The sequence below is a fragment of the Oreochromis aureus genome, linkage group 17, assembly GCF_013358895.1.
Source record: "Oreochromis aureus strain Israel breed Guangdong linkage group 17, ZZ_aureus, whole genome shotgun sequence".
NCBI classification, from domain to species: Eukaryota; Metazoa; Chordata; class Actinopteri; order Cichliformes; family Cichlidae; genus Oreochromis; species Oreochromis aureus.
Genome location: NC_052958.1, coordinates 31,592,524 through 31,614,849, shown reverse-complemented (window position 1 = coordinate 31,614,849; position 22,326 = coordinate 31,592,524). Strand labels below are relative to the sequence as shown.

The window sequence follows — 22,326 nt, the reverse complement described above, 5'->3', positions numbered from 1 at the left end:
CTTGGAAGACCTCCTCTTTTTAGAGCCCACACGCACACGCTCACGGAGACACACCCTTCAACAACAACACACACGCACTGCTCTGTTACTATTACTCATGGACGGCATTTCAACATTTCATCCCAAGTCAACTATAGCCTTTTCTCATGCTTTCAAGTCTTGCCCACTTTTAGGCGTTTTTATTTAGTTTGCTGTGGTGAAAACGTCCCCAGGCGTGCATGCGCTCGCGTGGGGACTGTACACTAGCCTGTGCAAGGATCATCCTGTACCCATCGGTCTGCAGTGCAAAGTCGGTATAACTTATCTTTGTCTATCCGGTGAGTCATATTCAAAAGAATCCGGCAGCTGCTCTGGGCAAAATTAACCCTATAAGCTTGTAATTGCCTCAAAGCACGGGAGGGGTGCTCTTCAAGGCCACTTTGACATATTTTGTTTAAAATCTTTCAGAGAAATTGTACATCTTCATGTTTTGGAACTTCCTTTTCTCTCATCCTGCTTGGGAACAGCTTTTTAACCGCTACTAGGGATGGGAAAAGTTTCTAGAATAACACATATGCTGTTAAATTGTGCAAGTTGTGCAACAGAGTTTATTGGCTGTACAGTTCCTACGCTGTACCACCAGATGGAGACAAACGTCAAATAACTAAACAGCAGCTGGTTTTGCTTTCTTGTAGTAATCTGTCCAATCAGTGCTGCCGAGAGAGGAGGCGGGCTTCGGTTTGCAACAAACATAAAGCTGTCATCCTTCCACATCCGGTAAGTCATCAATCGCTTCAAAGTAAAATAACCAAGAAACAAAATGGCAACAGATAAAAGGCTGACATATTAAAAGGCAAATGTTTGTGTGCTCCTGGGAATGAGAAAAGAGGATTATTTAAATAAAGTGTTAGCTCTTAAAAACAAAAACAGGTCTAGGAATTACTGGAACACATTTATTTGAATTTTAAGATTTTAAAATCCCTGCGGATCATCAGAATCAAAATCAGAATCCCCCCCCCCCCACACACACACACACATATGTCTATATATATATCATCCACATCCACATATAAGCTACAAGATCTACAAAGCACTGTTTTACTGTTTTACTTATTATTGCTTTCTTTTAGTCGTGTGAAGGGAACCTGCAAATGCCATTGCTCTACTTAAAGATTTGTGTTTTGCGGTGTACATGACAATAAACTTCTTGAATCTTGAATCTCATTTATTTATATTTTTGTTTCCAAGGACCCAAACTTGTAATTAAAAAAAAAAATCTGATAAACAAATACGTTTTACAAAGTTTTAAAAAGGTAAACTTTTTAAAAGCACTACACGTCATGGATTGGCGTCCCCAAAGCCCAGGCCTCAACATTACTGAATCAGCGTGGGATCATTTTTATCAGAGAACAAAATAAAAGTCAGCCAACATCCAAAGAAGACCTTTGAACTTTTTCACGCCACTTCCTTCTTTCAGGACAAGCCATGCTGCACATAAAAATGAAAACAAGAAAATCGTCGTGCAGATGAGTGCCTTTAGTCGATCGCAGCACATCACGGATGCACCACTGCCCTTCCTCCAGGATAAGCCACCTGGCATAACAAAATCAACCCTTCCAGCTGAGTGCAGCACCCCAGTGAAGCGCCGCTGCACTTACTCCGGAACTTGAGGTGCCGCATGCGACTATAAGCACCTGCTGCTTGTGGGTGTAAATGCGACTAGGAGGAATAAGACTGCACCTTGAGACTGATCAATCACACTAACTCTTTTTACTTCCTAATCAGCTACAGAAGCTGAGACTCCATCCGTGCGCGATAGAGTTAAAGAAAAAAAAATTCAGAGATAATCCAATTTACATTTTGAACCAAACTCAAAAATGAATGAAGTACAGAATAGAAAAATAAATAACTGTTAATTAAATAAGAAGGTAAATAAAATGTTGCATAAAATTCAAGTCAATATTTGAGAATCATTAACTATAAACTATTAATCCTATTAATCTGCCTATCGACGGGTTTGAAAACGCGCGCTTTTATTTTGAAAGATCAAAATAGGATAGAGCTCTGCCCGTACTCTGAGCTATTGACGGACTTTTGTCACCAGTAGCTTCACCATCCTCCCACAAACACCAAGCTGGTTCTGTCTGTGCTTCACAACAATGGGGCAGTAATGTCAGCGACGGAAGACACCGGAGCATCTTTTCAAAGGCACTGAAGCGGTGTATGGATTTAATGATGATGAAAAAGAAGAAATTCAAGTTCAAGGTGGATTTTGACCTGGATGAGCTGTCGTCGGTCCCCTTTGTCAACGGTGTCCTCTTCTGTAAAGTCAGGCTGTTGGACGGCGGCTTCTCCGAGGAGTCTTCTCGGTAAGGGTTCTTGGCTTTGATTCAGCCACTAAAACGTTGACTGACGGCGTGCTGTTCAGTCCGCAGGGTGAACTAACTCATCCCTTTAGGAAATGTTAACAGCTAACTAAGCTAATGGGCTACAAGAACATAGTTAACGTCCATTAGTTGTGTGCCAATGTAACGTTTATGGTGTTGGGCTAATATTAGTTTCTTCTGGTCGGTGCTAGTTTGCAGCATCGCGTTGCTTAGTTTTAGTAGCTTTGGGTGTTTGGTGGTACCGTTCATTTAAACAAGTGTCCATTTGGAATTCCCTGGTTAAATTTTAGGCCCACTTCCTCGCTTAGTTGTGGAATTAAGTACTGAGGGCAGCTTACTCGTCACATAGCTGTCACAAAGCTGAATATTACTCCTTAAGCTTTTCGGTGCTGACTCAATGGTGTCAGTTCCATATTTTATCATGATTTATTCACTGAAGTAGCGGGATGTGTTTCAGTGTGTTTAATCAACCTCCCGTTAATCAACATATGGACCCGAGTCCTAATGCAAGGACTGTGTATATGGTCATATCCCCATTGCGTCAGAAAATTGTTTCACTTCTTGTATATAGTTGTATGTATAGCTGACCAGTCTTCACCTACCAGGCCAGCAACTTAAACTTTAAGTGTGAAGTTTTCTTCCTAAACTTTACAAGAACATGTCCGTGTGGTTAACAGCAGTGTTATCAAGACAGGATTGTCAAATTGAGACGAACAAGGATAATCATCTCATCTGATTATCTTTATTTTCATTAACTCTCAGATTGAGTAATCAGACGATTACTAGCTTATACACTATTGCATTTCAGTTTTTGTATACTCAGACTGTTAAATTCCTTTCCTGCAATACATATATACTAGGGCTGGGGGGGAAAATTGAGCATAGTGTTGCCATGTTGTATGGATAAAAGGACATCAAATCTCGATATTTTATTATCTCTGGAAATACTCTGAACAAGAGGGCTCATCTTATGGACCGCCATCATGAGGTAATGTTATCCGAGCAAACTTACATTATATCCACTCAACCGAAAAACCATCCAACACTGGATACACTTAGCTTGGCAAGGCTGCTTGATGATTGCATTGAATTTTTTGCAACTTGTGGTGACTAAATGGTTGTTCAGAGCACTCAGGACCACTTTTGATTGCAAGACGATTGCACAGGTCGCATGATAGGAATCAGCTTTTCTGCAAACAGTCGCAGCTTTGGTAATCTGTGAGCTGCATTATGGCTTCATGCTGAGCGCTGTGAATATGTTTGTTCAGTGTTCATGGAGAAGTATAGAGAAGGTCACTGTGTCTTTTTGGGTTTAGAGATAGGATCTGATAGTGTGCCAAGAGAGAGGAACTGTGGTACTGCATGAGGAAGTCAGGAGTGCCAGAGAAATATGTGAGGGTGGTATAGGAAAGTGAGACAGTAGTGAGGTGTGCGTTAGGACTGACTGGTGGAAGTGGGATTAGATCAGACATCAGCTCTGAGTCTTCTCTTGTGTGCAGTGGTGATGGACAGGCTGACAGATGTGGTCAGGCAGGAGTCTCTGTGGACTATGATGTTTGTAGATGACATTGTGATCTGCAGTGAGAGACGAAAACCTGGAGTGGGGGAGGTATGCACTGGAGAGAAGAGCAAAGAAAGTTAGAAAGAAACAAGAGAGAATACATGTGTTACTGAGAGGAGACAGGTATGGCTGTGAACATGCAAGGTGAAGGGACGGTGAAGGTAGATGAGTTTAAATACCTGAGGTCAACCATCCAAAGCAACAGACAGTGCACAAGAGAGGTGAAGAAGTGAGTGCAGACAGGGTGAGGAAGCGTGTCAGGGTGATTTGTGACAGAGGGATAGTAGCATGAGTGAAAGAGAGATGGTAGTGAGACCTGCTATGATGGATGGTTTGGACACTGTGGCACTAACAGAAAGACACAAGGCTAAGTTGAAGATGTTAAGCTTTTCAATGGGAGTGACCAGAATGGACAAAATTAGAGTTGGGGTTAGATGGAGGCCAATGAGCTGCTCTGGTGACCCCAAAAGGGAAAGAAGTATCAATAAGAGCCTGAAATTTATATTTCACAGTTAGCTATGTTGCTGTTTGTTATTTCGCTGTCAGTAAGCAGTACCAGTTAACTTAAGTATGTGCTTGGATTTTAGTTATAAAAACACACAGAGCTGCCCAGTGTTGCTCAGATATATGTGCAGCTTCCCATAACATTAAGACAGTGATGGACAGCAGCGCTAAGGAGAAGAGACTCTGAGCCAAATGACTCCTTTGCAGCTCTCATGTCAATTCAGAGTGACAGGACAAGTTGTTCAAGTGATGGAGTAATACCTTTACTTTCTACATTTTACAGCAGAGCTTCAGAATTGGAATATTAATTTTAAGCGTTATATTGTAGAATTGGTCTCAACGTAAGATGCACATTTTTCATCTTTTTAATGAAAAAAAAATCTAACTAAGGCTCCTGCAACATAAACTCATTTGTAGCATCACTCTAAAAACCAAACCACAGGAAAATCAATTGAAAATTCAGAGTTATAAGTATGCACATTAAAAGGCCCACCTACTCCTGAGCGTGTGTTGGCCACACTGATGCATCTTTCCCATAAACAGAATCGACATGTGCAGTATCTCTGTTTGTACATCTACAATTAACATCCAGGAAATGACAACCCAGCTGCACAGGGTTTGTGTCTTTTTCTTATTGGCTAATAGGTGGTCTTGTGACACATGAGCTTTGCAGCTTACCTCAGCCGGTTGTAGTGGTTTGTGTGGAAACGAAACAATTTGCAAGCCAAAAAAGTCGTTTAAAACTAACAAATAACAGAGGCTGAGAGAAAGCTGCTTGGACAGCTTAAAAGGGTTGCTTAAATCTCAGACTTGAATAAACCTAAACATGCACAACTCTGAGAGAAATGTTTCATATTCAAACAGTACTCTGTGACAGCTCCGCTTGTCTAAGATAAATTCAGGTTACCACATTTCAAACAGAATAAAGGATGTAAATGAGGAGTTACGTGACTTTTAGCATATGAGGCGGCAGCACATGTGACATATATGAACTGGTAAACTCTGCAAACCAAAAGTGTCAAAATATTTGACCACATACACATTAAAATAGTTGTTATAAGGAACCGCATCATGAAGTACCAGCTTTTGGCCATGACAAGAAGTGACCTTTTGCAGAGTTGTCCCCCTAAGCATGTTAACTGTGTCAACTTAAAGCTGTTCCTACAGACATGCCCATTAATGCCTTTCACTCATAAATTAGACGGGTCTTTAACACTGGATAAAAGCAGCAGCACACATTGTTTTGTAGTTTTTGTAGGCTTTAGGGATTACACGGGCTTCACTCTGATTATATAACAGGCCTTCTGTTAGCTAAAAAGGTCCAGTCTGTGCTTGACAGTGTGAATTAGGATGTTTTCATACGTCATGGCAATGTCATCCTTTTATTATTTTATGAAATCTGTGATCTTTTCCACGTGTAAGTAACCACTTTAATAAAAGAAGGAAAATAAAGACGAAGCCAAACAACAAAGTTCTGTCCCTAATTAGAGACGTTCTCTTCAGGCTCGACAGTGTTTTATACTCGACCCATTGCTGATTTAATAGTGTGGGGTTTTTTCTCTTTTCTTTTCTTTTCTTTTTTTTTTTTACATCAGTTTGGTTTATGTTAGACCGCCCCAAAAACTAGATTTACTCTTAGACTCTTTTAATCTTCCAAACTGGAAGTGAAAGGGAAGTTTTCCTTTGGTGTAGCTTTTCATCTGATCTGCACTGCCGTTTCTGGAAAAAAACAGTTTGTCCTATTTGTATAAAGATGCATCTTTGAAAACATGAAAGTATAAACATCCAGAGTGATCTAATCGAGGTCTAAAAGCTTTGCATCCAAACAGAGTTGAAAAGATTTGTATTTGTGGAAGCATTCCCGTATGAAGTCTGCCTGCAGTCGCCTTTTAAAGAGCATGTGTCGTTTAACAAGAGACCCGAGCCATGTAGAGGGATGACAGAGATGACCTCAGCTTGTGCTTAAAAAAAGACTTCGTCATAACGCACACTAATAGGATTTTGATGCGCTGAGAAGTGCAGTGAGCCACAGCGCATAAACTTGAGTCAGAATTCCCAAAGCACAGTGTGTGTCCAGCTGGCTGGGAGTTCCCTCTCGACTCGGGGAGTTCGCTGTCTGAGATTTATCAACCTCAGGATGGAGTCAGCGTTTGTGAAACATTAGTCACGCATCTGCTGCTTTTTATTTATAGTAATGCAGGGATACAGAGCAAAACGAGGCCCTGTACGTTCATTCGGTTTTGCCCATCTTAAAAAGGATCTGCACACCCTGCTAGTTGTTGTAGTCTTAACGCTCCTTTCAGATTTCAGACTTGTTACATCATTTTTATTTATACTGTATTAAAGAGTCAAAAAATCCTTCAGCTTTGTGTGTGTTGAAATCCAGCCGAAGCCAAACCAAATGAATGGCGTGTAAGCTATATTACCAGATGGAAGCTGGTTAGGTGAGTGGGAGAGGAGAAGATGCCAGTGAAAGCGAGGCCATCTGTGGTATCGTAATTCTGCCCACGCTCAGTCTTTCTCTTTCACTTCGTCTCATCCTTTCACTGACAGCAGGCTGCACCTCACAGTCGTTTTAACCTCTAGACGGTGGAGGATGTGCCGCTCTCTTTTTACTCTCGTGCCAGTAAACACCACACCTGCTACCAAAGCCCCTGGATTTGTCAGTTAAATGAATCAATAGGAGAAATTAAGGCTGTAATTAAATAGCTTGCTTATTAGGTGCTGAGAATGAGCACATGGGCTCGTATTGGCAGCTTGAATGGATGCCCTTAAGCAGGGAAGAGATGTGGGAAATGTTAATCCAGCAGTCTTTCAGCTGAAGTCACTTTATTTGTTATGTAACAGACAGATTAAAATTTATGAAATGAAGTTTCTGAGGGCGGTTTGCGTGGCTGTATACATGATTTGGGCTGGCTTTCACTTAAAATGTCGCAACACATTTTCCTGTTTGTTTTGGTAGCAAATCAAATAATTACAATAGATTAGAACTGATATGTTTGTTGGTTTGTTTGCTCTTTAGAATACAAATATTTATTTCCCAAATCCCTTCTGTATACAGTGTACAATGCAATTAGAGTCTAAAACAATAAAAAATACTCAAATGATTTTATCAATCATGCCAGTGTTTGCGCCAGCCTCTACTCGTTTAAATCTAGAGGCTAACTTGTGAATGAGCTTTTCAGACTCCAGCATGCGAATCAAACAAACATGTGACCTTACTGGGTGCTTAAAGCTGGTGTCCGTGTGTCCATACAGGGAACCTGTGCAGGCAAACTGTGTCAGATGGAAGAAACGGTTCTCTTTCCCGTGCAAGATGAGCGCCAATGCAGGCACAGGTGTTCTGGACCCCTGTGTGTGTCGTGTGTCTGTCAGAAAGGTAAAGTATTATGATTTAGCCTTTTTCCCACCACTCTCATCTCACCCCAACCGGTCATGGTAGATAGCTGCCCACTCTAAGCCTGGTCAGTCCTTCTGGACAAAGTCTCCCTGTCTTGAGGTGATGCCTCCTGGCGCTGTGATAATGAACAGAGACGTAGCCATATCTTGAATCATAGTGGTCGTCGGGACATTAAAAAACTGGATGTATAAATCACCTGTTATGTCTGATAAAAGCTGCTTCAGGAGTTTGGTTTGGGATTTTTTTTTTTGGCTTTTCCTCAAAATAAGCTATTTTTCTGGCCCCACACAATTTACACTGTCTACACTAAGTTTGTGCAACGTTACAAGGCACAGCTTCATTAACAACCCAATGTCTCTGGCTCTTTGGCTCAGAGTACTACACAAAAGTCGTGCAAACTCCTGTAACGGACACAGTAAGCTAAGGAAAATAATTTACTTATAGCTTTACTAGAGTAACTAGTACATGTACATATATCCCCCACACAGTGTACACTGTCAGTGATCTCTACTCTAGTTTGTTTATTATTGTGTATACCTGCCCAAAGACTGCAGTTAGAAATCGGCTAGTATCTAAATCTGGTCAAAATCCAATTTTTTCTTATAAGATCAGTATTTTTGTGCATTGTCCCTGACAAATAAAGAATAAAACACAAAAAAGTGTTTTCCCTAGTTCAGCTGGTGAATGGCTGTTTTCTTGCAGGACAATCACAATCTCCTAGATAACAATCTTCTATAGATTTCTATTCAGGATACACTGAGTTCCATGTTTTCTTTCTTGCACAGTCTCTGGCTGTGAGCATGGATGTTTTCATGCTCACTATTGCACAAAGAGGAATTGTTGGCTTAGTTTCTATATTTGTAATATCTTGAGTTTGACGTTCCCTGAGGTGACACATGATCTCATGCAATATAAACTAAAATCCAATTAAACTGAATCTGAAAGCTATTTCTGATGTGTTTCTCCCTGTGTTTTAGGAGACTCACAATGTTAAGTAGTCAGATAATCCCTATGTTTCCTACATGGGTGCTTCCTTTTTACCAATGTAATTTTTTTTCTTTTCATATTGTTGAAAATTTCCCATCACAGCTATTTGGATCCAACTTCGAAAGTTTTCTGGTGATAAGAACATTGTGTTTAACAACTGTAAAGTTTTACCTTACCTTACCTTTATCCCCTCAGCCTTTTACTTTAGCTTTTAATTGTTATACCTTTTTTAATTGCAGTATCAGGAATGTAGAGAATAAACTGATGTTTTTAATTTAGTGTTTCCCCCCCCCAAAATAATTCAAGGATCAGTTCAATATAAAACATTAGCATGACAGCTTGAGATAACTTATGGAACCTTTTTTTAACAGTATCAAGTCATTTTATTAATGTTATGTTTTTGTTTTTGCTTGTCTTATGCAGGAGCTGAAGGGTGGAAAGGCATACGCAAAGGTAACTCATCACAGGCTTACAATACGCTACCCCCATCCTCTCAGCTGAACCTCCAGGTCACCCAGATTTTACTGTAATCAGCCATATTGAAGTAGCTAGCCTTGTGAGCATGTAGCAAACAGATGGCCTTCACTGCCTGCAGGTTGGCTCATTATGTTATGCCTTTTCTATTTAGTTGAAAGTAATTATTTAATGAGCAAACTAAACCCTATTATTATACATACTCAAGTAGGCATCCTTTCCCTAGCTTATCATTTGAAGAACAAGTGAACTGTAAGATTTGCTGATATTGTTTTATTCAAGTTTGTCTCCTGTCCTTCTTGATGTCATTTTCCATCCAGAGTTTGTCATATTGCTGACTGGGAAAAAGATCCGTCTCCTGAGGGGCAAATAACAAAACACAAAGGTTACCCTGTGTCATTCTTTCTTTCTCCTTCAGCTTGGTTTTGCAGATCTCAATTTAGCAGAGTTTGCCGGCTCAGGGAATACAACCCGCAGATGTCTGCTGGAAGGCTACGATACCAAAAATACTCGTCAAGATAACTCCATTCTCAAGGTAACACAGTCGCACCTGCTGCAGTCTGATGTGACTTCAGTGACACAAGTCCGGTGTTTTTCCTCAACTCAGAGAATCACACTGGAAAGGTTTTTGCATAAATGGTAAATGGCCTGTATTTGTATAGCGCTTTACTAGTCCCTAAGGACCCCAAAGCGCTTTACACATCCAGTCATCCACCCATTCACGCACACATTCACACACTGGTGATGGCAAGCTACATGTAGCCACAGCCACCCTGGGGCGCACTGACAGAGGCGAGGCTGCCGAACACTGGCGCCACCGGGCCCTCTGGCCACCACCAGTAGGCAACGGGTGAAGTGTCTTGCCCAAGGACACAACGACCGAGACTGTCCAAGCTGGGGCTCGAACCGGCAACCTTCTGATTACAAGGCGAACTCACAACTTTTGAGCCACGAGCCAAATGTTGCTAGCAAAGATGAGTCGTTCATTGGAGCCAGAAATAATCCATGGCCATAGATGAGAGGTGTCACCTGTGGGAAATAAAAAGGATAGTGCAGATTCGTGCAGGCCCACAGTCATTATTTGCTGTTTTTCATGACCCCTCAATGTGTGACGACATTGTGCATTAATCAGTGAGCACGTTTTTGCTGACTCCAAAGCAAAAGTGGGCAACTTTTCTGAAGTTGGCCAAGTTGAATGGAAGTAAAACCTAAGCTAACTTTTTTTTTCTTTCTCTCCATAGGTTATCATCAGTACACAGCTCATGTCGGGGGATCCCTGTTTTAAAACGTGAGTTAAGGCAATTTTTTGTACTTCTCTGCAGAGTCTGAGTAGAGATTGTTGACTGAAAAATGTTTGAACTGGAAAACCATTTAAATCCAATCGTTTTCGGACTAAAACACTAATCATGCTCTTTTGTGAGCTGTGCTTATCTGGATATGTGGATAATACAGCTAGGACAACAAAACCAACCCAATGACCTTTCCTGCACCGTAACTTAAAACCTCTTTGTTCTCTCAAAACAGCTACATTTGATGCACCGGCACTGTTGCTTGTGCTCTGTCTTTACAGGGATTATTATTTCCTCAGTTATTCAGTGTCATATGACTAAATTATTACCACAGATCTGTTGCTGTAATTTGCTGCTTGCTGTTCCAAGAGCTCTAGCTGTGTGCGTACTATTTACAGCTTTAAACATTGAGACTTAAAGGTTTCACTGGATACAGGATTTTGCAACTCTGAAGTGACTGTGAGCTTAAGCTGTCATTATTTAAAGCATTGAGTAATAGCTTGTACATAATGTGCATAATGTGTTATATTGTATTTTCTAATCCTTTAGCAGTTTTGTCTTTTGGTCTTTGTTTAGGTTTAGTTGATGCATTTAAGTATAGGAGTAGAAAATAAAGGCCAGTTGTTTTGCCCCTGTCATCAGGCCTCCCTGCACAGCCACAATGATCGCGATCCAAGGTGATACAGAGAGCCTCCTGGAAGAGAGGAAGGGAGGGGATTCACAGAAAGGCTGTTCTGGTGAGGCCAATCACACACTCTCCTCTGCTCTGCTTCATCTTCTCATTGGCTTTACCAAACATTTGCCGGCACCTGACAGATCGTACTTCATCACAAGCTGAGAATTTCTTCTTTCAGAGTTTAGCTCCACTTCTACGTTTCAGTTGTTATTATTATCTAAGATCGTGCAGCCACTCCTGTCTGCTGTGTCAGCAGGGATTTAGGTTCTCAGTTAGTACAACCGATTTCCATCAGTTGGAGTCGTGAACGATCACTCGTGAGATTAGCATTGATCTGAAGGAGGAGGAAAAGTTGTTATCAACAGACTGACAAAAATGAGCATTGACAACCTGGTTTTCTCAGCAAAAACAAAACTAAGAATGAATGTATAAATGAATAAATAAATGTAATATTTAATCAACTAAAGCAAACAACTAATACAAATGAAAGAAGAGTATTAGAGATGGACAAATTAAAGTGTTTTAAAGCAAAGTGATGAAAGTTTTATTCAGTAAAGGTTTTTCTCCACTGCTCAGAATTTATTTTCTTCAGCGGATTTATCTGTTTGGCTTGATGTACCACCATTAAAGGCTCCTTTTATTTGAATTTCACCCATTCTGGGTTCAAACTGATCAAAAAGTAATAAGGTGCGCTACAAATAATAGTCTTCATGCCAGCAGAAGCAAACATTTCTAAAGATATTGAATCACTTCCAGGATAAATAATGGCGCTTTATTTAGATGTATTCCCAGGAAATTGTGTTAAATTAATATATTAATGTTTTTCAGTCATTTAGTGTCATCTCTCAAGCTGAACCCAGACAGGAAACATGATTATCAAATGAATGAATAGGTGACAGTCATGTTCTGAATGATTTGCTGCTTTATAGTAGAGAAAACAGGAAGCTATGTAAATGATAAAACCAGGTCAGGAGTATCAGAGACAGAGCAGCTCTGTTTGATCTTATAAAATTTGGAAATGAAAATGTAAAACAGAGTTACTGTAGAGAGCCCATCTGTGTTACCACAGAGCAGAACAACCTGCTTTTCTTATTTTTTAACCACCATAGAATGACACCTGTAACAAAAGTAACACACAAACCTTTATTAGCTTTGACCTGTGAGTTACCTGTGATCTAGTGAAGTGTTTGATAACTTAATTCACTTTAATATGCTTTTGTCTGGCTCTTTGTCTTTTAATGCTGCTGTCACACCAGCGAAAACAGTAACACAAGCAAAATGATTGTGACTGTCTGCAAAATACTTGCAATCGTGTTGCCTTTAGAATGGTTGCTTTGAAGATGAGGGTTGGGTCACTTGCCAGTTGTTTTTTTGTTTTTGTTTGTTTTTTGTTTGTTTTTTTCTTCAAAGCAACTTTGGTACATCAATCTGCAATCAGTCTGCTATAAGTCTGCAATAGAATCGGGTCAAGTTGTCAATTATGTGCAACCTGTTTGTGATAATATAGCCAATAACTGTGATAAACTGTGTCAAATTACAAATCTGTTCCTGTCTACATACACAGTCCAGCCAGAACCTCAAAGGTCTAAAACATAAATTCCTTTGCAACTGTTGACTTTGCTGCAGGACAGCAATTAGCCTGCAGAATCACATTTGTTTTATGGAAAACAACCAGTTGACAGTACAGACGAGTTGCTCTGATCAGTGCAGACAGACTCGGATTGATTGCAACGTGTTGGAAATCTGTCTGCATTTATAAACATTTGACATTTGACAGGCTATCTGAGCATGATTGCAGTCAGTCCAAGTCAGACTGTAGTTGTTGGAGACAAGTTGCCTCCCACCAAATGACCTGTGCAGTCACCTATTCGAAAATGGATGCCCTGACCGCTTGCAATCAGTTGTCAAAAAGTAAAAGAATCCAGTGCAGTCACAAGGCAACGGTGGATTCTAGTCACAAGAAGGTTGCTGTCCTATTTTTAGTCTTTTTATTTATCTATTTAAAATATAACCTTTATCTAATGAGGAAGTCTCTTGAGATTAAAGTCTTTTTCTCAGGGGGAGACCTGGCAGAGCAGGCACACAGCGCTAGTGTGACACAGCCTGAAATGTAAAATAACTTTATTTCTAGGGTGAGATTTCTTATCTTTCAACTAACTTGGACCATTATTCTACATTTGAATGCTACAGATTATTTAAAAAAAAAGAGAGAGAGACCTTCACCTGTGATGAGCTTTCATCCCTAGTAGATGGTGAATGTGACCAGGCCTTTTAGAGGGGGCTGTAATTGATGTGTCAAGTTCCTGCTAATCTGGTTTAGATTTATACAGGAAGATCATGGAGAGCTTCCAGGAGCTTCCCAGCATTGTAGCTTGTAAGATAAAGGCAGAAGCTAAAATTTATTTCAGTTGGGGGCAATCTGTAGCACACGCTGTACTGTTCTGTGCAGCTGACAAAGCTAAAAGATAATAAAAACAAAGTGTTCATGAGTAGGTCATCATAATCTTAACAGTTATGTTTTCAGCTGTCATTAGTGTCACAACCCCCCACCCCCCCGTGCACGCATTGCTGCTGATATTCATTTGTCAAACTGCAGACTTTTCTGTCTGATTTTTCCTGCATTATAGACGCCATAACTCCTACTGTACTTTGCTCCCATCCCCTCTACAAAAAACATTTCTCTTGAAGATTTCTCTTTCAGCGCCTTCTTCACTCTCTTATTCAGTATGTGTGTTCATGTGTGAACACATTGCTGTGTTTAATGCTTGTTCTTTCTGGAAGCTTCAGAGAGTAGCAGAGCTCTTTCATGTATAATTTAAACTAGCTTTCTTTTAGATGAACCACAATCTGCTCTAACCCAGGGGGCTTTTACATGCTTAAAAATAGGACTTTTGTGCTAGTCTTTCTGGTGCGGGTTGTGTGTTTGCATGTGCAATGCACTTGGTGTCATTCCCAACATGCCTTAGCGGTGCATGCCCATGTTTCGTATATGTGCAAGATGCGTCCGTTCAAGTCACGTATGAGAGTCTTTGATCATGTTTTGTTGGTGGATATTTGTCCAGCAGAGATAATCTACACAGACCTCCTGTTGTGTCATTTAAAAAATAATTTTAGGAGAGGTGCAAGAAGTGTGAATGTTTTGGACAAGCTGCTATTTCTGGCTGTGATTACTGTGGATTGGTGCAGAGGGGAATTCTTTCTCTAAATTTGAGGCACATCAAAAAGTTGATTTGGGGAATGCCTGGAGTAAAAAAAAAAAACAAAAAACTAGCTTTAAGGTCATCTAGGTCACAAAAGTACACTACCACAGTGGTCCTTGTCCCTGTTTCAAGAAACCATTGCACTTATATTATTAAGATGTGCTCTGGTTGTTATCCCCCTCTATGTAGTCTATTTTCTGCTGTGTTGCTGAGGCTGCTGAGACCTTCCCACAGACATTTGAACTCTGAAATGTTATTGCTTTTTGGCAGCTCACCCTTTTTGCCCATTTGACATTAAAACAGTGGCTCACATGTTCACACTGTGGCACGTGTTTATCTTTTTTTTTCTTTAAAGGCTTAAATTCAAAGAATTGTTATCCAAGCTGTCAGCTAACATCCAGCTTTGCCCTTCTGATGATATATTTTCACAGAGATTTTATGCATTGCAGACCATCTTTTTGGTCGCAGAACTAACTTGAGCTCTTTTGAGATGGAAATATGTTTGTTTTCGTCTGAGCAGAAGTAACTCTGTCCCTGCACATGCCAACTGTGGCCACTGGCTCATTAACTCAGAGATACTGAATTATTTCACTCTAGATACGCATGAATATCTTTCCAGCTTTCACTACCTACTTTCACTTTGAATACTATACATAAATGTTAGTGATGATGTTAAATAAGTCCACAGCATGGGCTTATCTGAAGGCAGTTTCTTTATTTTTTTACAGGATGCTTCATAGAAGCTGTACGTGCATGTTTTTTACTCAAATCCACATCCCACATCTGGGTCTGTCCTTTTTTTAATCCAGCAGAGAATCGGGAAGGGAAGTGCCCTGTTGTGTCAGATGACCCCGGTGGCTGCTGCCACTCCCGAACTTCCAGCTACGCCAGCCAACAGTCAAAACTCTCAGGTAAGCGTTTAAAATGTAAACCGTTTTTTGTTTTGTTTGTTTTTTCTTTGTCGTTATCATCTACTGTTGTTCATATTTTGCTTTCCAAACATAGAGATAGTCTATATATGCATCCAAGCTAGCAGCGAGTAGTAGAAATAAAACCTAATGCTAATTTTTTTGTTCGCCTGCAATCAATTGTACTTTAACTAGGAGTGTAAGGTCAAATGAGAAAAAAAGGCCTTTGGATTGAGGAGGAGGGGAAAGAATAAAATCATATTCCAGTGACACTCCAGCAGCGCAGTTCAGAGCCAGGGCTCGAGTTTCCATTACAGGCAGATCGGATAACAGTAATAAAAGATCGGAGGAAGTGAAGAGATGCACTGAGCTCAGCTCTAATGACCCTCTCATATAGAATTTAAAAATGTATTTCCTTCCACGTGAGATGGTTGATGGATTTATTCAAACCTCTCATTACTGTGTGGGAAGTGACCTGATGCCCCGAGATCTCTTCTTGCTTTAGCTGGCTTCCAGCAGACATGAGCAGCATGAGTGTGGGTGTCACGTGAACGGCTAAATCATTTAGTACAGAGCAAGTTACAAATCTGCTGCACAACGCATTAAAAAGAACAAAAACTCTGTATGCACTTGATATTGATTGATTCATTTATGAGCTTAAATAAGTCATTTGTCTCCAGTTAGTAATACAAATATTGGACTTGTGTGGGTATGTATCAATTGATCTTTATTAATGTTACAATGCAGATTTAACCCATGTGCTATATTAGGAATATATATCTGCAGCAGGTCTTTGCAGTGCTACAAAACACTGGTGCAGGATTTGTATCCATATGATGCATTTAAGGGGAATTGTAAACAGTAAATCGTACCTATAACAAAATGACCTGGGTTACAATCTCTGAGCTTATCAACTAAAATACTGGTGCTGTATTTTAATACAGTCACTGCCCATGTCTCTCAGGCTATAGCACCGGTCACTCCCGCTCCTCCAGCATGTCAGAGTTCAGCCACCGGAGAAACCATTCAGTAGGCAGCGCTTCAACGGGTATTGGTAGCATCCCAGAGCCCAGTGAAGACCGAGAATCCAGAACCTGTCCAGCTTTGCCTGAGCACCCAACCTCCTCAGCAGCTTCCGGCAATGCTCCGGGCACACCAGTGCGGAGTGCATCCTCCTGTGAACGGCTCAACAGGTAAACCGGTTAAAGCTGCAGACGGAAATTATTTATTTATGCAGTGTGTACTAAAAGTATACACAAATGTTTCTTTGTCATATTTGATGAGAGAATACAGTTAGCATGCCAAACGTGGTAGGCTTTTATGGTAGGAGTTATACTTAATACCCCTGAGACCAGTGTCACGTTTCAGGAAGCAGCTGTCAGAGTAGAAGAGCTTTGGAGGAAGTGTATTTGTGGTTTCATTATGTGAGCTTTTATTCTTTGAAACACTCATTGTGTTTATGGGATCTAAAAATGTCCAACCATGAGCAGAGGAGTATTCCTGGGGGCTAGTTTTACATGCAGCTTAAGATGCATTTTGTAGGATTAGTTAAGCATTTATGGGAATTTACTTATCAGTTTTCTTGCAGAGACTTGATAAGGAGAATATCTGCACCTCTAAATAAACTACCATTCTGCTCTGTTGCTAAGATACCTCACTGTGACAAGAAAAAGACAGGAAGTATTGTCATGCTTCTGTCCTCTGCAAAATGGCACGTTTAGTCTTTAATTATCATTCATTTCATCCTTGCAAAAAATAATGTGTGAATCGTTGTTAACAAAGAATGCTCCAAGAGCATGTGGTGACAGGATAGCTTTTTCCTGTTACATTGTTGCTAACCTAACCACATATTTACTTTTCTGACATGCAGCTATAAGTAAATGTATCAAACTCAGGAAGCAGGAAATGATTGAGCGTCCTACACTTACTAATCGAGTGATTTAAAAACTCAAACCTTTTGCCAGAAAACAGTCAATACAGATAAGATGTACACAAAATTACAATGCTTATGTGACTACCATGCCAACCTTGATAATAATCTCAATAAGTAGTGTTCACCTAGTTGATCACAGATGTTTTCAGTATTAACCACATTGCCAGCAAGTTACATTAACAGATGAGCAGAGAGGGGTAGTCAGAAGGCACACTGCACTAGCAGCAGCAGTTCTAGTGCTCTTCACTATACGTTCAGGCACAGTCATGACCTTTTAGATCAGTTGAGTTCTAAATAATTTGCTTCGTCACTGTATTTACAGGTAATATTTTAAAACTTTTTATTATAATGCATAAAAAATGTACTTCACTTTACATTTATGGTGATTAAAACACACACCACTAGTGTTGAAAACTGGATTAATTACAATAAGGAAAATGGATGTAAGTGATAGAAACAGTAGTTGAAACACTGTATAGTTTTGACTGGGTAAGTAGGTTGATCACTCCACTTCATTAGCACAAAATGAAATGTGAAGTACAGGAAGCAAAACATCAGTTTGACTCTGCAGTAAAAGCAGCTGTCCTCAAACACTCCAGATGCTCTTGTGTATTCTCCCTTCAGACACCCAGTGAAACAGGACTCCATGGAGTCTCAGCTGAAGAGAATGGACGACACTCGGGTGGATGCTGACGATGTTGTGGAAAAGATTCTCCAGAGTCAAGACTTTACACCCAGCCTACTGGACTCAAGTGCTGAGGGTATGACATGTCCAGGGGTTTGGGGTTTTTTTTTTTGCAGTTGTTGTTTTTCTTTTCTTTTCCCTAGACTAAAATGACATAAACATTAGCTATGGGACCTTTTCTTTTAAACTGGTCTCTTAAATAAAGATTAAATTATCAGTTTCAAAACTTGCATCTCTGTGAAATATATAAATGAAGAAAATCTTCAGAGGCAGAAGCAGGTAGTATCTGATGGATCTACAGAGATTTCAGCTTAATGAATAACCAAAATAGATGAATCAATACAAAACAAAAAAAATGGGATTCATCCCAATTCTAGGTTACTACTGCATGTGTTTAATGCACGGCACATTTGCATATTCATTTCCCATGAGTCAGTGTGTGTGTGTACTTTAAGGAGTGAGGCATTGTTTTCCCTTCCAAGGTCTCATCCAGCTCAAAGCTACAAATGGAAAGCTGCTGTCAATAGATGATTATTTTTAGGTTGCCTAGCAACTGGCTGCTCGTCATGACAAGAATTATACAGGAGGATGTGGGTTCTCCGTGTACTGACCAAATGTTATGAACACCATTTCAGAGGAAGGCCTGCGTCTGTTTGTTGGACCCGGGGGAAGTACAGCGCTTGGAAGTCACCACCTTCCCACCAGGTGAGCATCACAAGCCTGGGGATGATCAATGACCTAAAGACAGCAAGCAAACTAGTGTAGGGATTTCTGAGGGTATTCCAGAGAGATGAGTGTACACCGTGTTCCAAATTATTATGCAAATAGGATTTTTAGTGTCATAAACATTCAGTCTTTTGTTTTCAATTAAACTCATGGATGGTATTGTGTCTCTGGGCTCTTTGGATCACTGATATCAATCTCAGACAGCTGTCATAATTAGTTTGCCAGGTGAGCCCAATAAAATGAAAACAACTTAAGAAGGATGTTCCACATCATTAAGCATGCCACAGGTTTCAAGCAATATGGGAAAGTAAAAGGATCTCTGCTGCAGAAATATTTTGGTGCAATACCTTACACAAGGTCTGAAAACATTAGCTATAATATGAAAACTAAAGCGTGACCATTGTACTGTGAAGAAACTTGTGGCTGAGTCAGAGCACAGATAGGTTCGTGCAGACTAAGACATAGAGATGAAGGTTTCTGCCAGACAAATTCATCAGATTCAGAGAACAGCTGCTAAAATGCCATTACAAAGCAGCAAGCAGGTAATTGAAGCTGCTGGTACTTGTGGGATCCTCCAGAGGCTTCCAGTTGTGCATAAACCTACCATTTTGGCCACCACCTAACCAATACTCACAACCAGGAATGGTTACTGTAGACCCAGAAATACATCAAGAGTAATTTTCAAGCAGTGTTACTGAGGGGTGCAGTCCCACTCTCTGGCATTGGCAGCTATGGGAATAAAAGAAGAGAAACCCATGGTGTGGCCCGCATCCTCCCCTGACATCAACCCTATTGAGAACCTTTGGAACATCCTCAGGCAAAAGATCTGAGGGTGGCAAGGCAGTACACATCAAAACAGCAGCTGTGAGAGGTTATTCTGACATCTTACAAAGAAATTCAGGCAGAAACTCTCCAAAAACTCGGAAGTTCAATGGATGCAAGAATTGTGAAACTTATATCAAAGAAGGGGTCCTGAGTTAACATGGAGCTTGGCCTGTTATGGTCTCAGTAAATATGACCTTCTCATGCTGCAAATTTAACAAATGACCATTTTCAGGTCTTTACAACCAATAAAATGTTTTGAAACTCTGTTGTGCATAATTTGAATCAGTACATTTTGAGGGTTTTTTTTTTTTTTTAATTTGCAAAACCACAGCTATCATTGGGAGGTTTGTTCAATTAAAATCTGAATTGTGCTCTGACGGTTGATGACTTGAAAAGTATACTGACTGTCATTGAATCGACTATGAAGGAAAGTAAGCCACAAATATCATTTGCATAATAATTTGGAATGCGGTGTAGTGACTTCACAATAGCACAGTTGTCTCAATGTTAATACAGACAAAAAGCTGATAGTGGTTCTTCCTAAAGTTTACAGGTTTGGTGCAGAGCAAAGGAAAGTTCTGATGACCATAGACTTTACAATGAAGCACTACCTGAGAGATAGAGGGGGACTGTTTTGTTTTCAATTAAACTCAATTTAACAAAACTTCTAACAACTGACCAGACCAGCCTTTGAGCTCAGATGATATTTTGTACCTCCCACCCCATCTTGTTTTTATATAACACGATTTCAGTTTGGTACCTTTTGTGATAACTGATGAAGATTTAAACAAGTGTGTGATTGCCAATTCTGCCTCCTCATGTCCTCTTAGGGTTGGTGGTGGAGCGTACGAGCAGGTGGTGATTAAGCGTTAGACGTGCAGCATCTCTGATTACGCCTGAAACAACTGGAAATGAGACAGTTTCCATTTCAACCTTCATTCCTACTCGATCAGCATGTGTCTAAGCTGATCACTCAGTGATCCGTCGACATTACACCAGTGCCCTTCCTGTGTTCATATCGGTTAAGATATCATTAGGAGAAAGAAGTGGACAGGTTTTATCTCAAAGAATCAATGAAAAGGGAAACACAGTGACCAGATTGTTCTAAAACACTTATGCATGTAAATTCTGGCTCCCTGCTATCCAAACTCCAAACATCCAAAGTCAAACCAACTGAAACTTTTATGAAGTGAAAAATCTAACTTCCCTCTCCAGACGGCACAAGGATGGGAAGATCAGAACGGATTGAAAACGCATCACATCCTATCAGGACATTCCTTTGGTGTTTGTTTTGGACTTCCTTTATCAAATAGGATTTAATCTCTGCTGATAAGCTGCTCAAAAAGTAGTCGCTGGCACTCCGGTGAGAATATTTTACTATGAAGAATTGAGCTATTTGATGTATGAATGTGAATGTGTGTGAGTATGTGGTTATTCCTTTGTTGTGCTGGTACACCGGCCACTTTTATTAGCAGTAACAGTAACGCATTTATCTCAGATCAGTGAAGGGACACAATCTCTTGTGAGGAATGCCACATTGGTACCCACACAGAGAAAATGGGAGAAAAGAGGACAATTTCCCCTAATGTAATCACAGAGGCCCCTGTTGTCTAAATGCAGAGCTGTCAAAAATATTTAGTCAATGGTGATTTGGCTATTTAATATTTGTTTTCCTATATAAACACTGTAGAGAATTAAGACTGTGCTTTTTAACAACTTTAACCATGTTACAATTAGGAGCTGGGAACTAAACCAAAAATCACAGCATCATCAATACTACAGCTAAATAGAAGCTGAAGCAAAAGAGCATCAAGAAAACCCCTGAAGTGAAGCTAAAACTAAATTAAAATCTGATCATTTCTAATTGGCATCCTCATTCTCTAGTTTCTTCCTCTGTATAACAAAATAAAACTAAATAGTTTTTAGGGTGGAGAACTCCTAATGGAAACTGGCTACAAGCAACAATTGCAAACTTAATTTCACGCAGTTGTTTTAAGTGTCTCCACCCAAAAATAAAGTGAGTCATATCTTCAGTATCGTCAAGAAAATATCAAAGTTATCTATGTTTTTCTGGATCCAGGTGTATTAATCAAAACTGTGGCAGAAGTATGTAGTCCCAGACTGCCCTCTTTTATCTTGTTACTGCTCTTTGCATTTACATGGCAGTGAATGCGAAAAATAACAGTGGCCTCTGATGAATACTGACATGGAAGGATATATATATATATATATATATATATATATATATATATATATATATATATATATATATATATATATATATATATATATATATATATATATATATATATATATATATATATAAATAAATATATCACTGTTGCAGATGTATATCTATTTGTAGCTATATCACTATGAACTGTCTTGTGGATCAGGATGCTTGCACAAGAAAGATCCTGTGACGCATTAACTGTTTGACTCGTGCAGCTGTTGTACACTGTTTTTTTTCTTTCATTTTAAAATATAGGACAGAAAACTAGTTAAGTAATTCACTGCCATGAAGGAAATCCTCAATAGCACCTGTACTTCAAAGAAAAGACCCAGAGTATTACAGTAATTTTGTGTAACGTGTATCTGCTAGCTTCATATCAGAAGACAGTCTTGAGCACTCAGATGCACCAGTTTTAAAATCGTTAGTGCCATGCATGTGGACTTTCCATCTCTAGCCTCTTAGGAGAGTGAGTGCACACTTTAGTTGAACAAGTTAGCCAAAGTACACAACAACCGTTATTACCTGGAAGCCTGTAGGTCTATGCACATTGAGAGTATTA

The 22,326-nt window shown here is 39.8% G+C and overlaps 1 protein-coding gene across 3 annotated transcripts; it reads left to right on the top strand.

Moving 5' to 3' along the window:
- Positions 1–177: 177 nt before the first annotated feature.
- fam102bb (family with sequence similarity 102 member Bb) lies at positions 178–21,763 on the top strand. 3 transcript variants are annotated; one of them, XM_031733807.2, is made up of 13 exons: positions 178–317; positions 675–756; positions 1,457–2,348; positions 7,690–7,810; positions 9,242–9,271; positions 9,711–9,827; positions 10,534–10,580; positions 11,224–11,318; positions 15,270–15,368; positions 16,330–16,558; positions 17,923–18,059; positions 18,619–18,688; positions 20,365–21,763. In XM_031733807.2, the coding sequence occupies exons 3-13, from the start codon at positions 2,203–2,205 to the stop codon at positions 20,405–20,407; spliced, it is 1,134 nt and encodes a 377-aa protein (XP_031589667.1). In that variant the 5' UTR covers positions 178–317; positions 675–756; positions 1,457–2,202; the 3' UTR covers positions 20,408–21,763. The 3 variants fall into 3 exon arrangements, with proteins under 3 accessions (XP_031589667.1, XP_031589666.1, XP_039457508.1); XM_031733806.2 differs by having other exon boundaries at positions 15,267–15,368; XM_039601574.1 differs by lacking the exon at positions 1,457–2,348 and having other exon boundaries at positions 15,267–15,368.
- Positions 21,764–22,326: the final 563 nt, after the last annotated feature.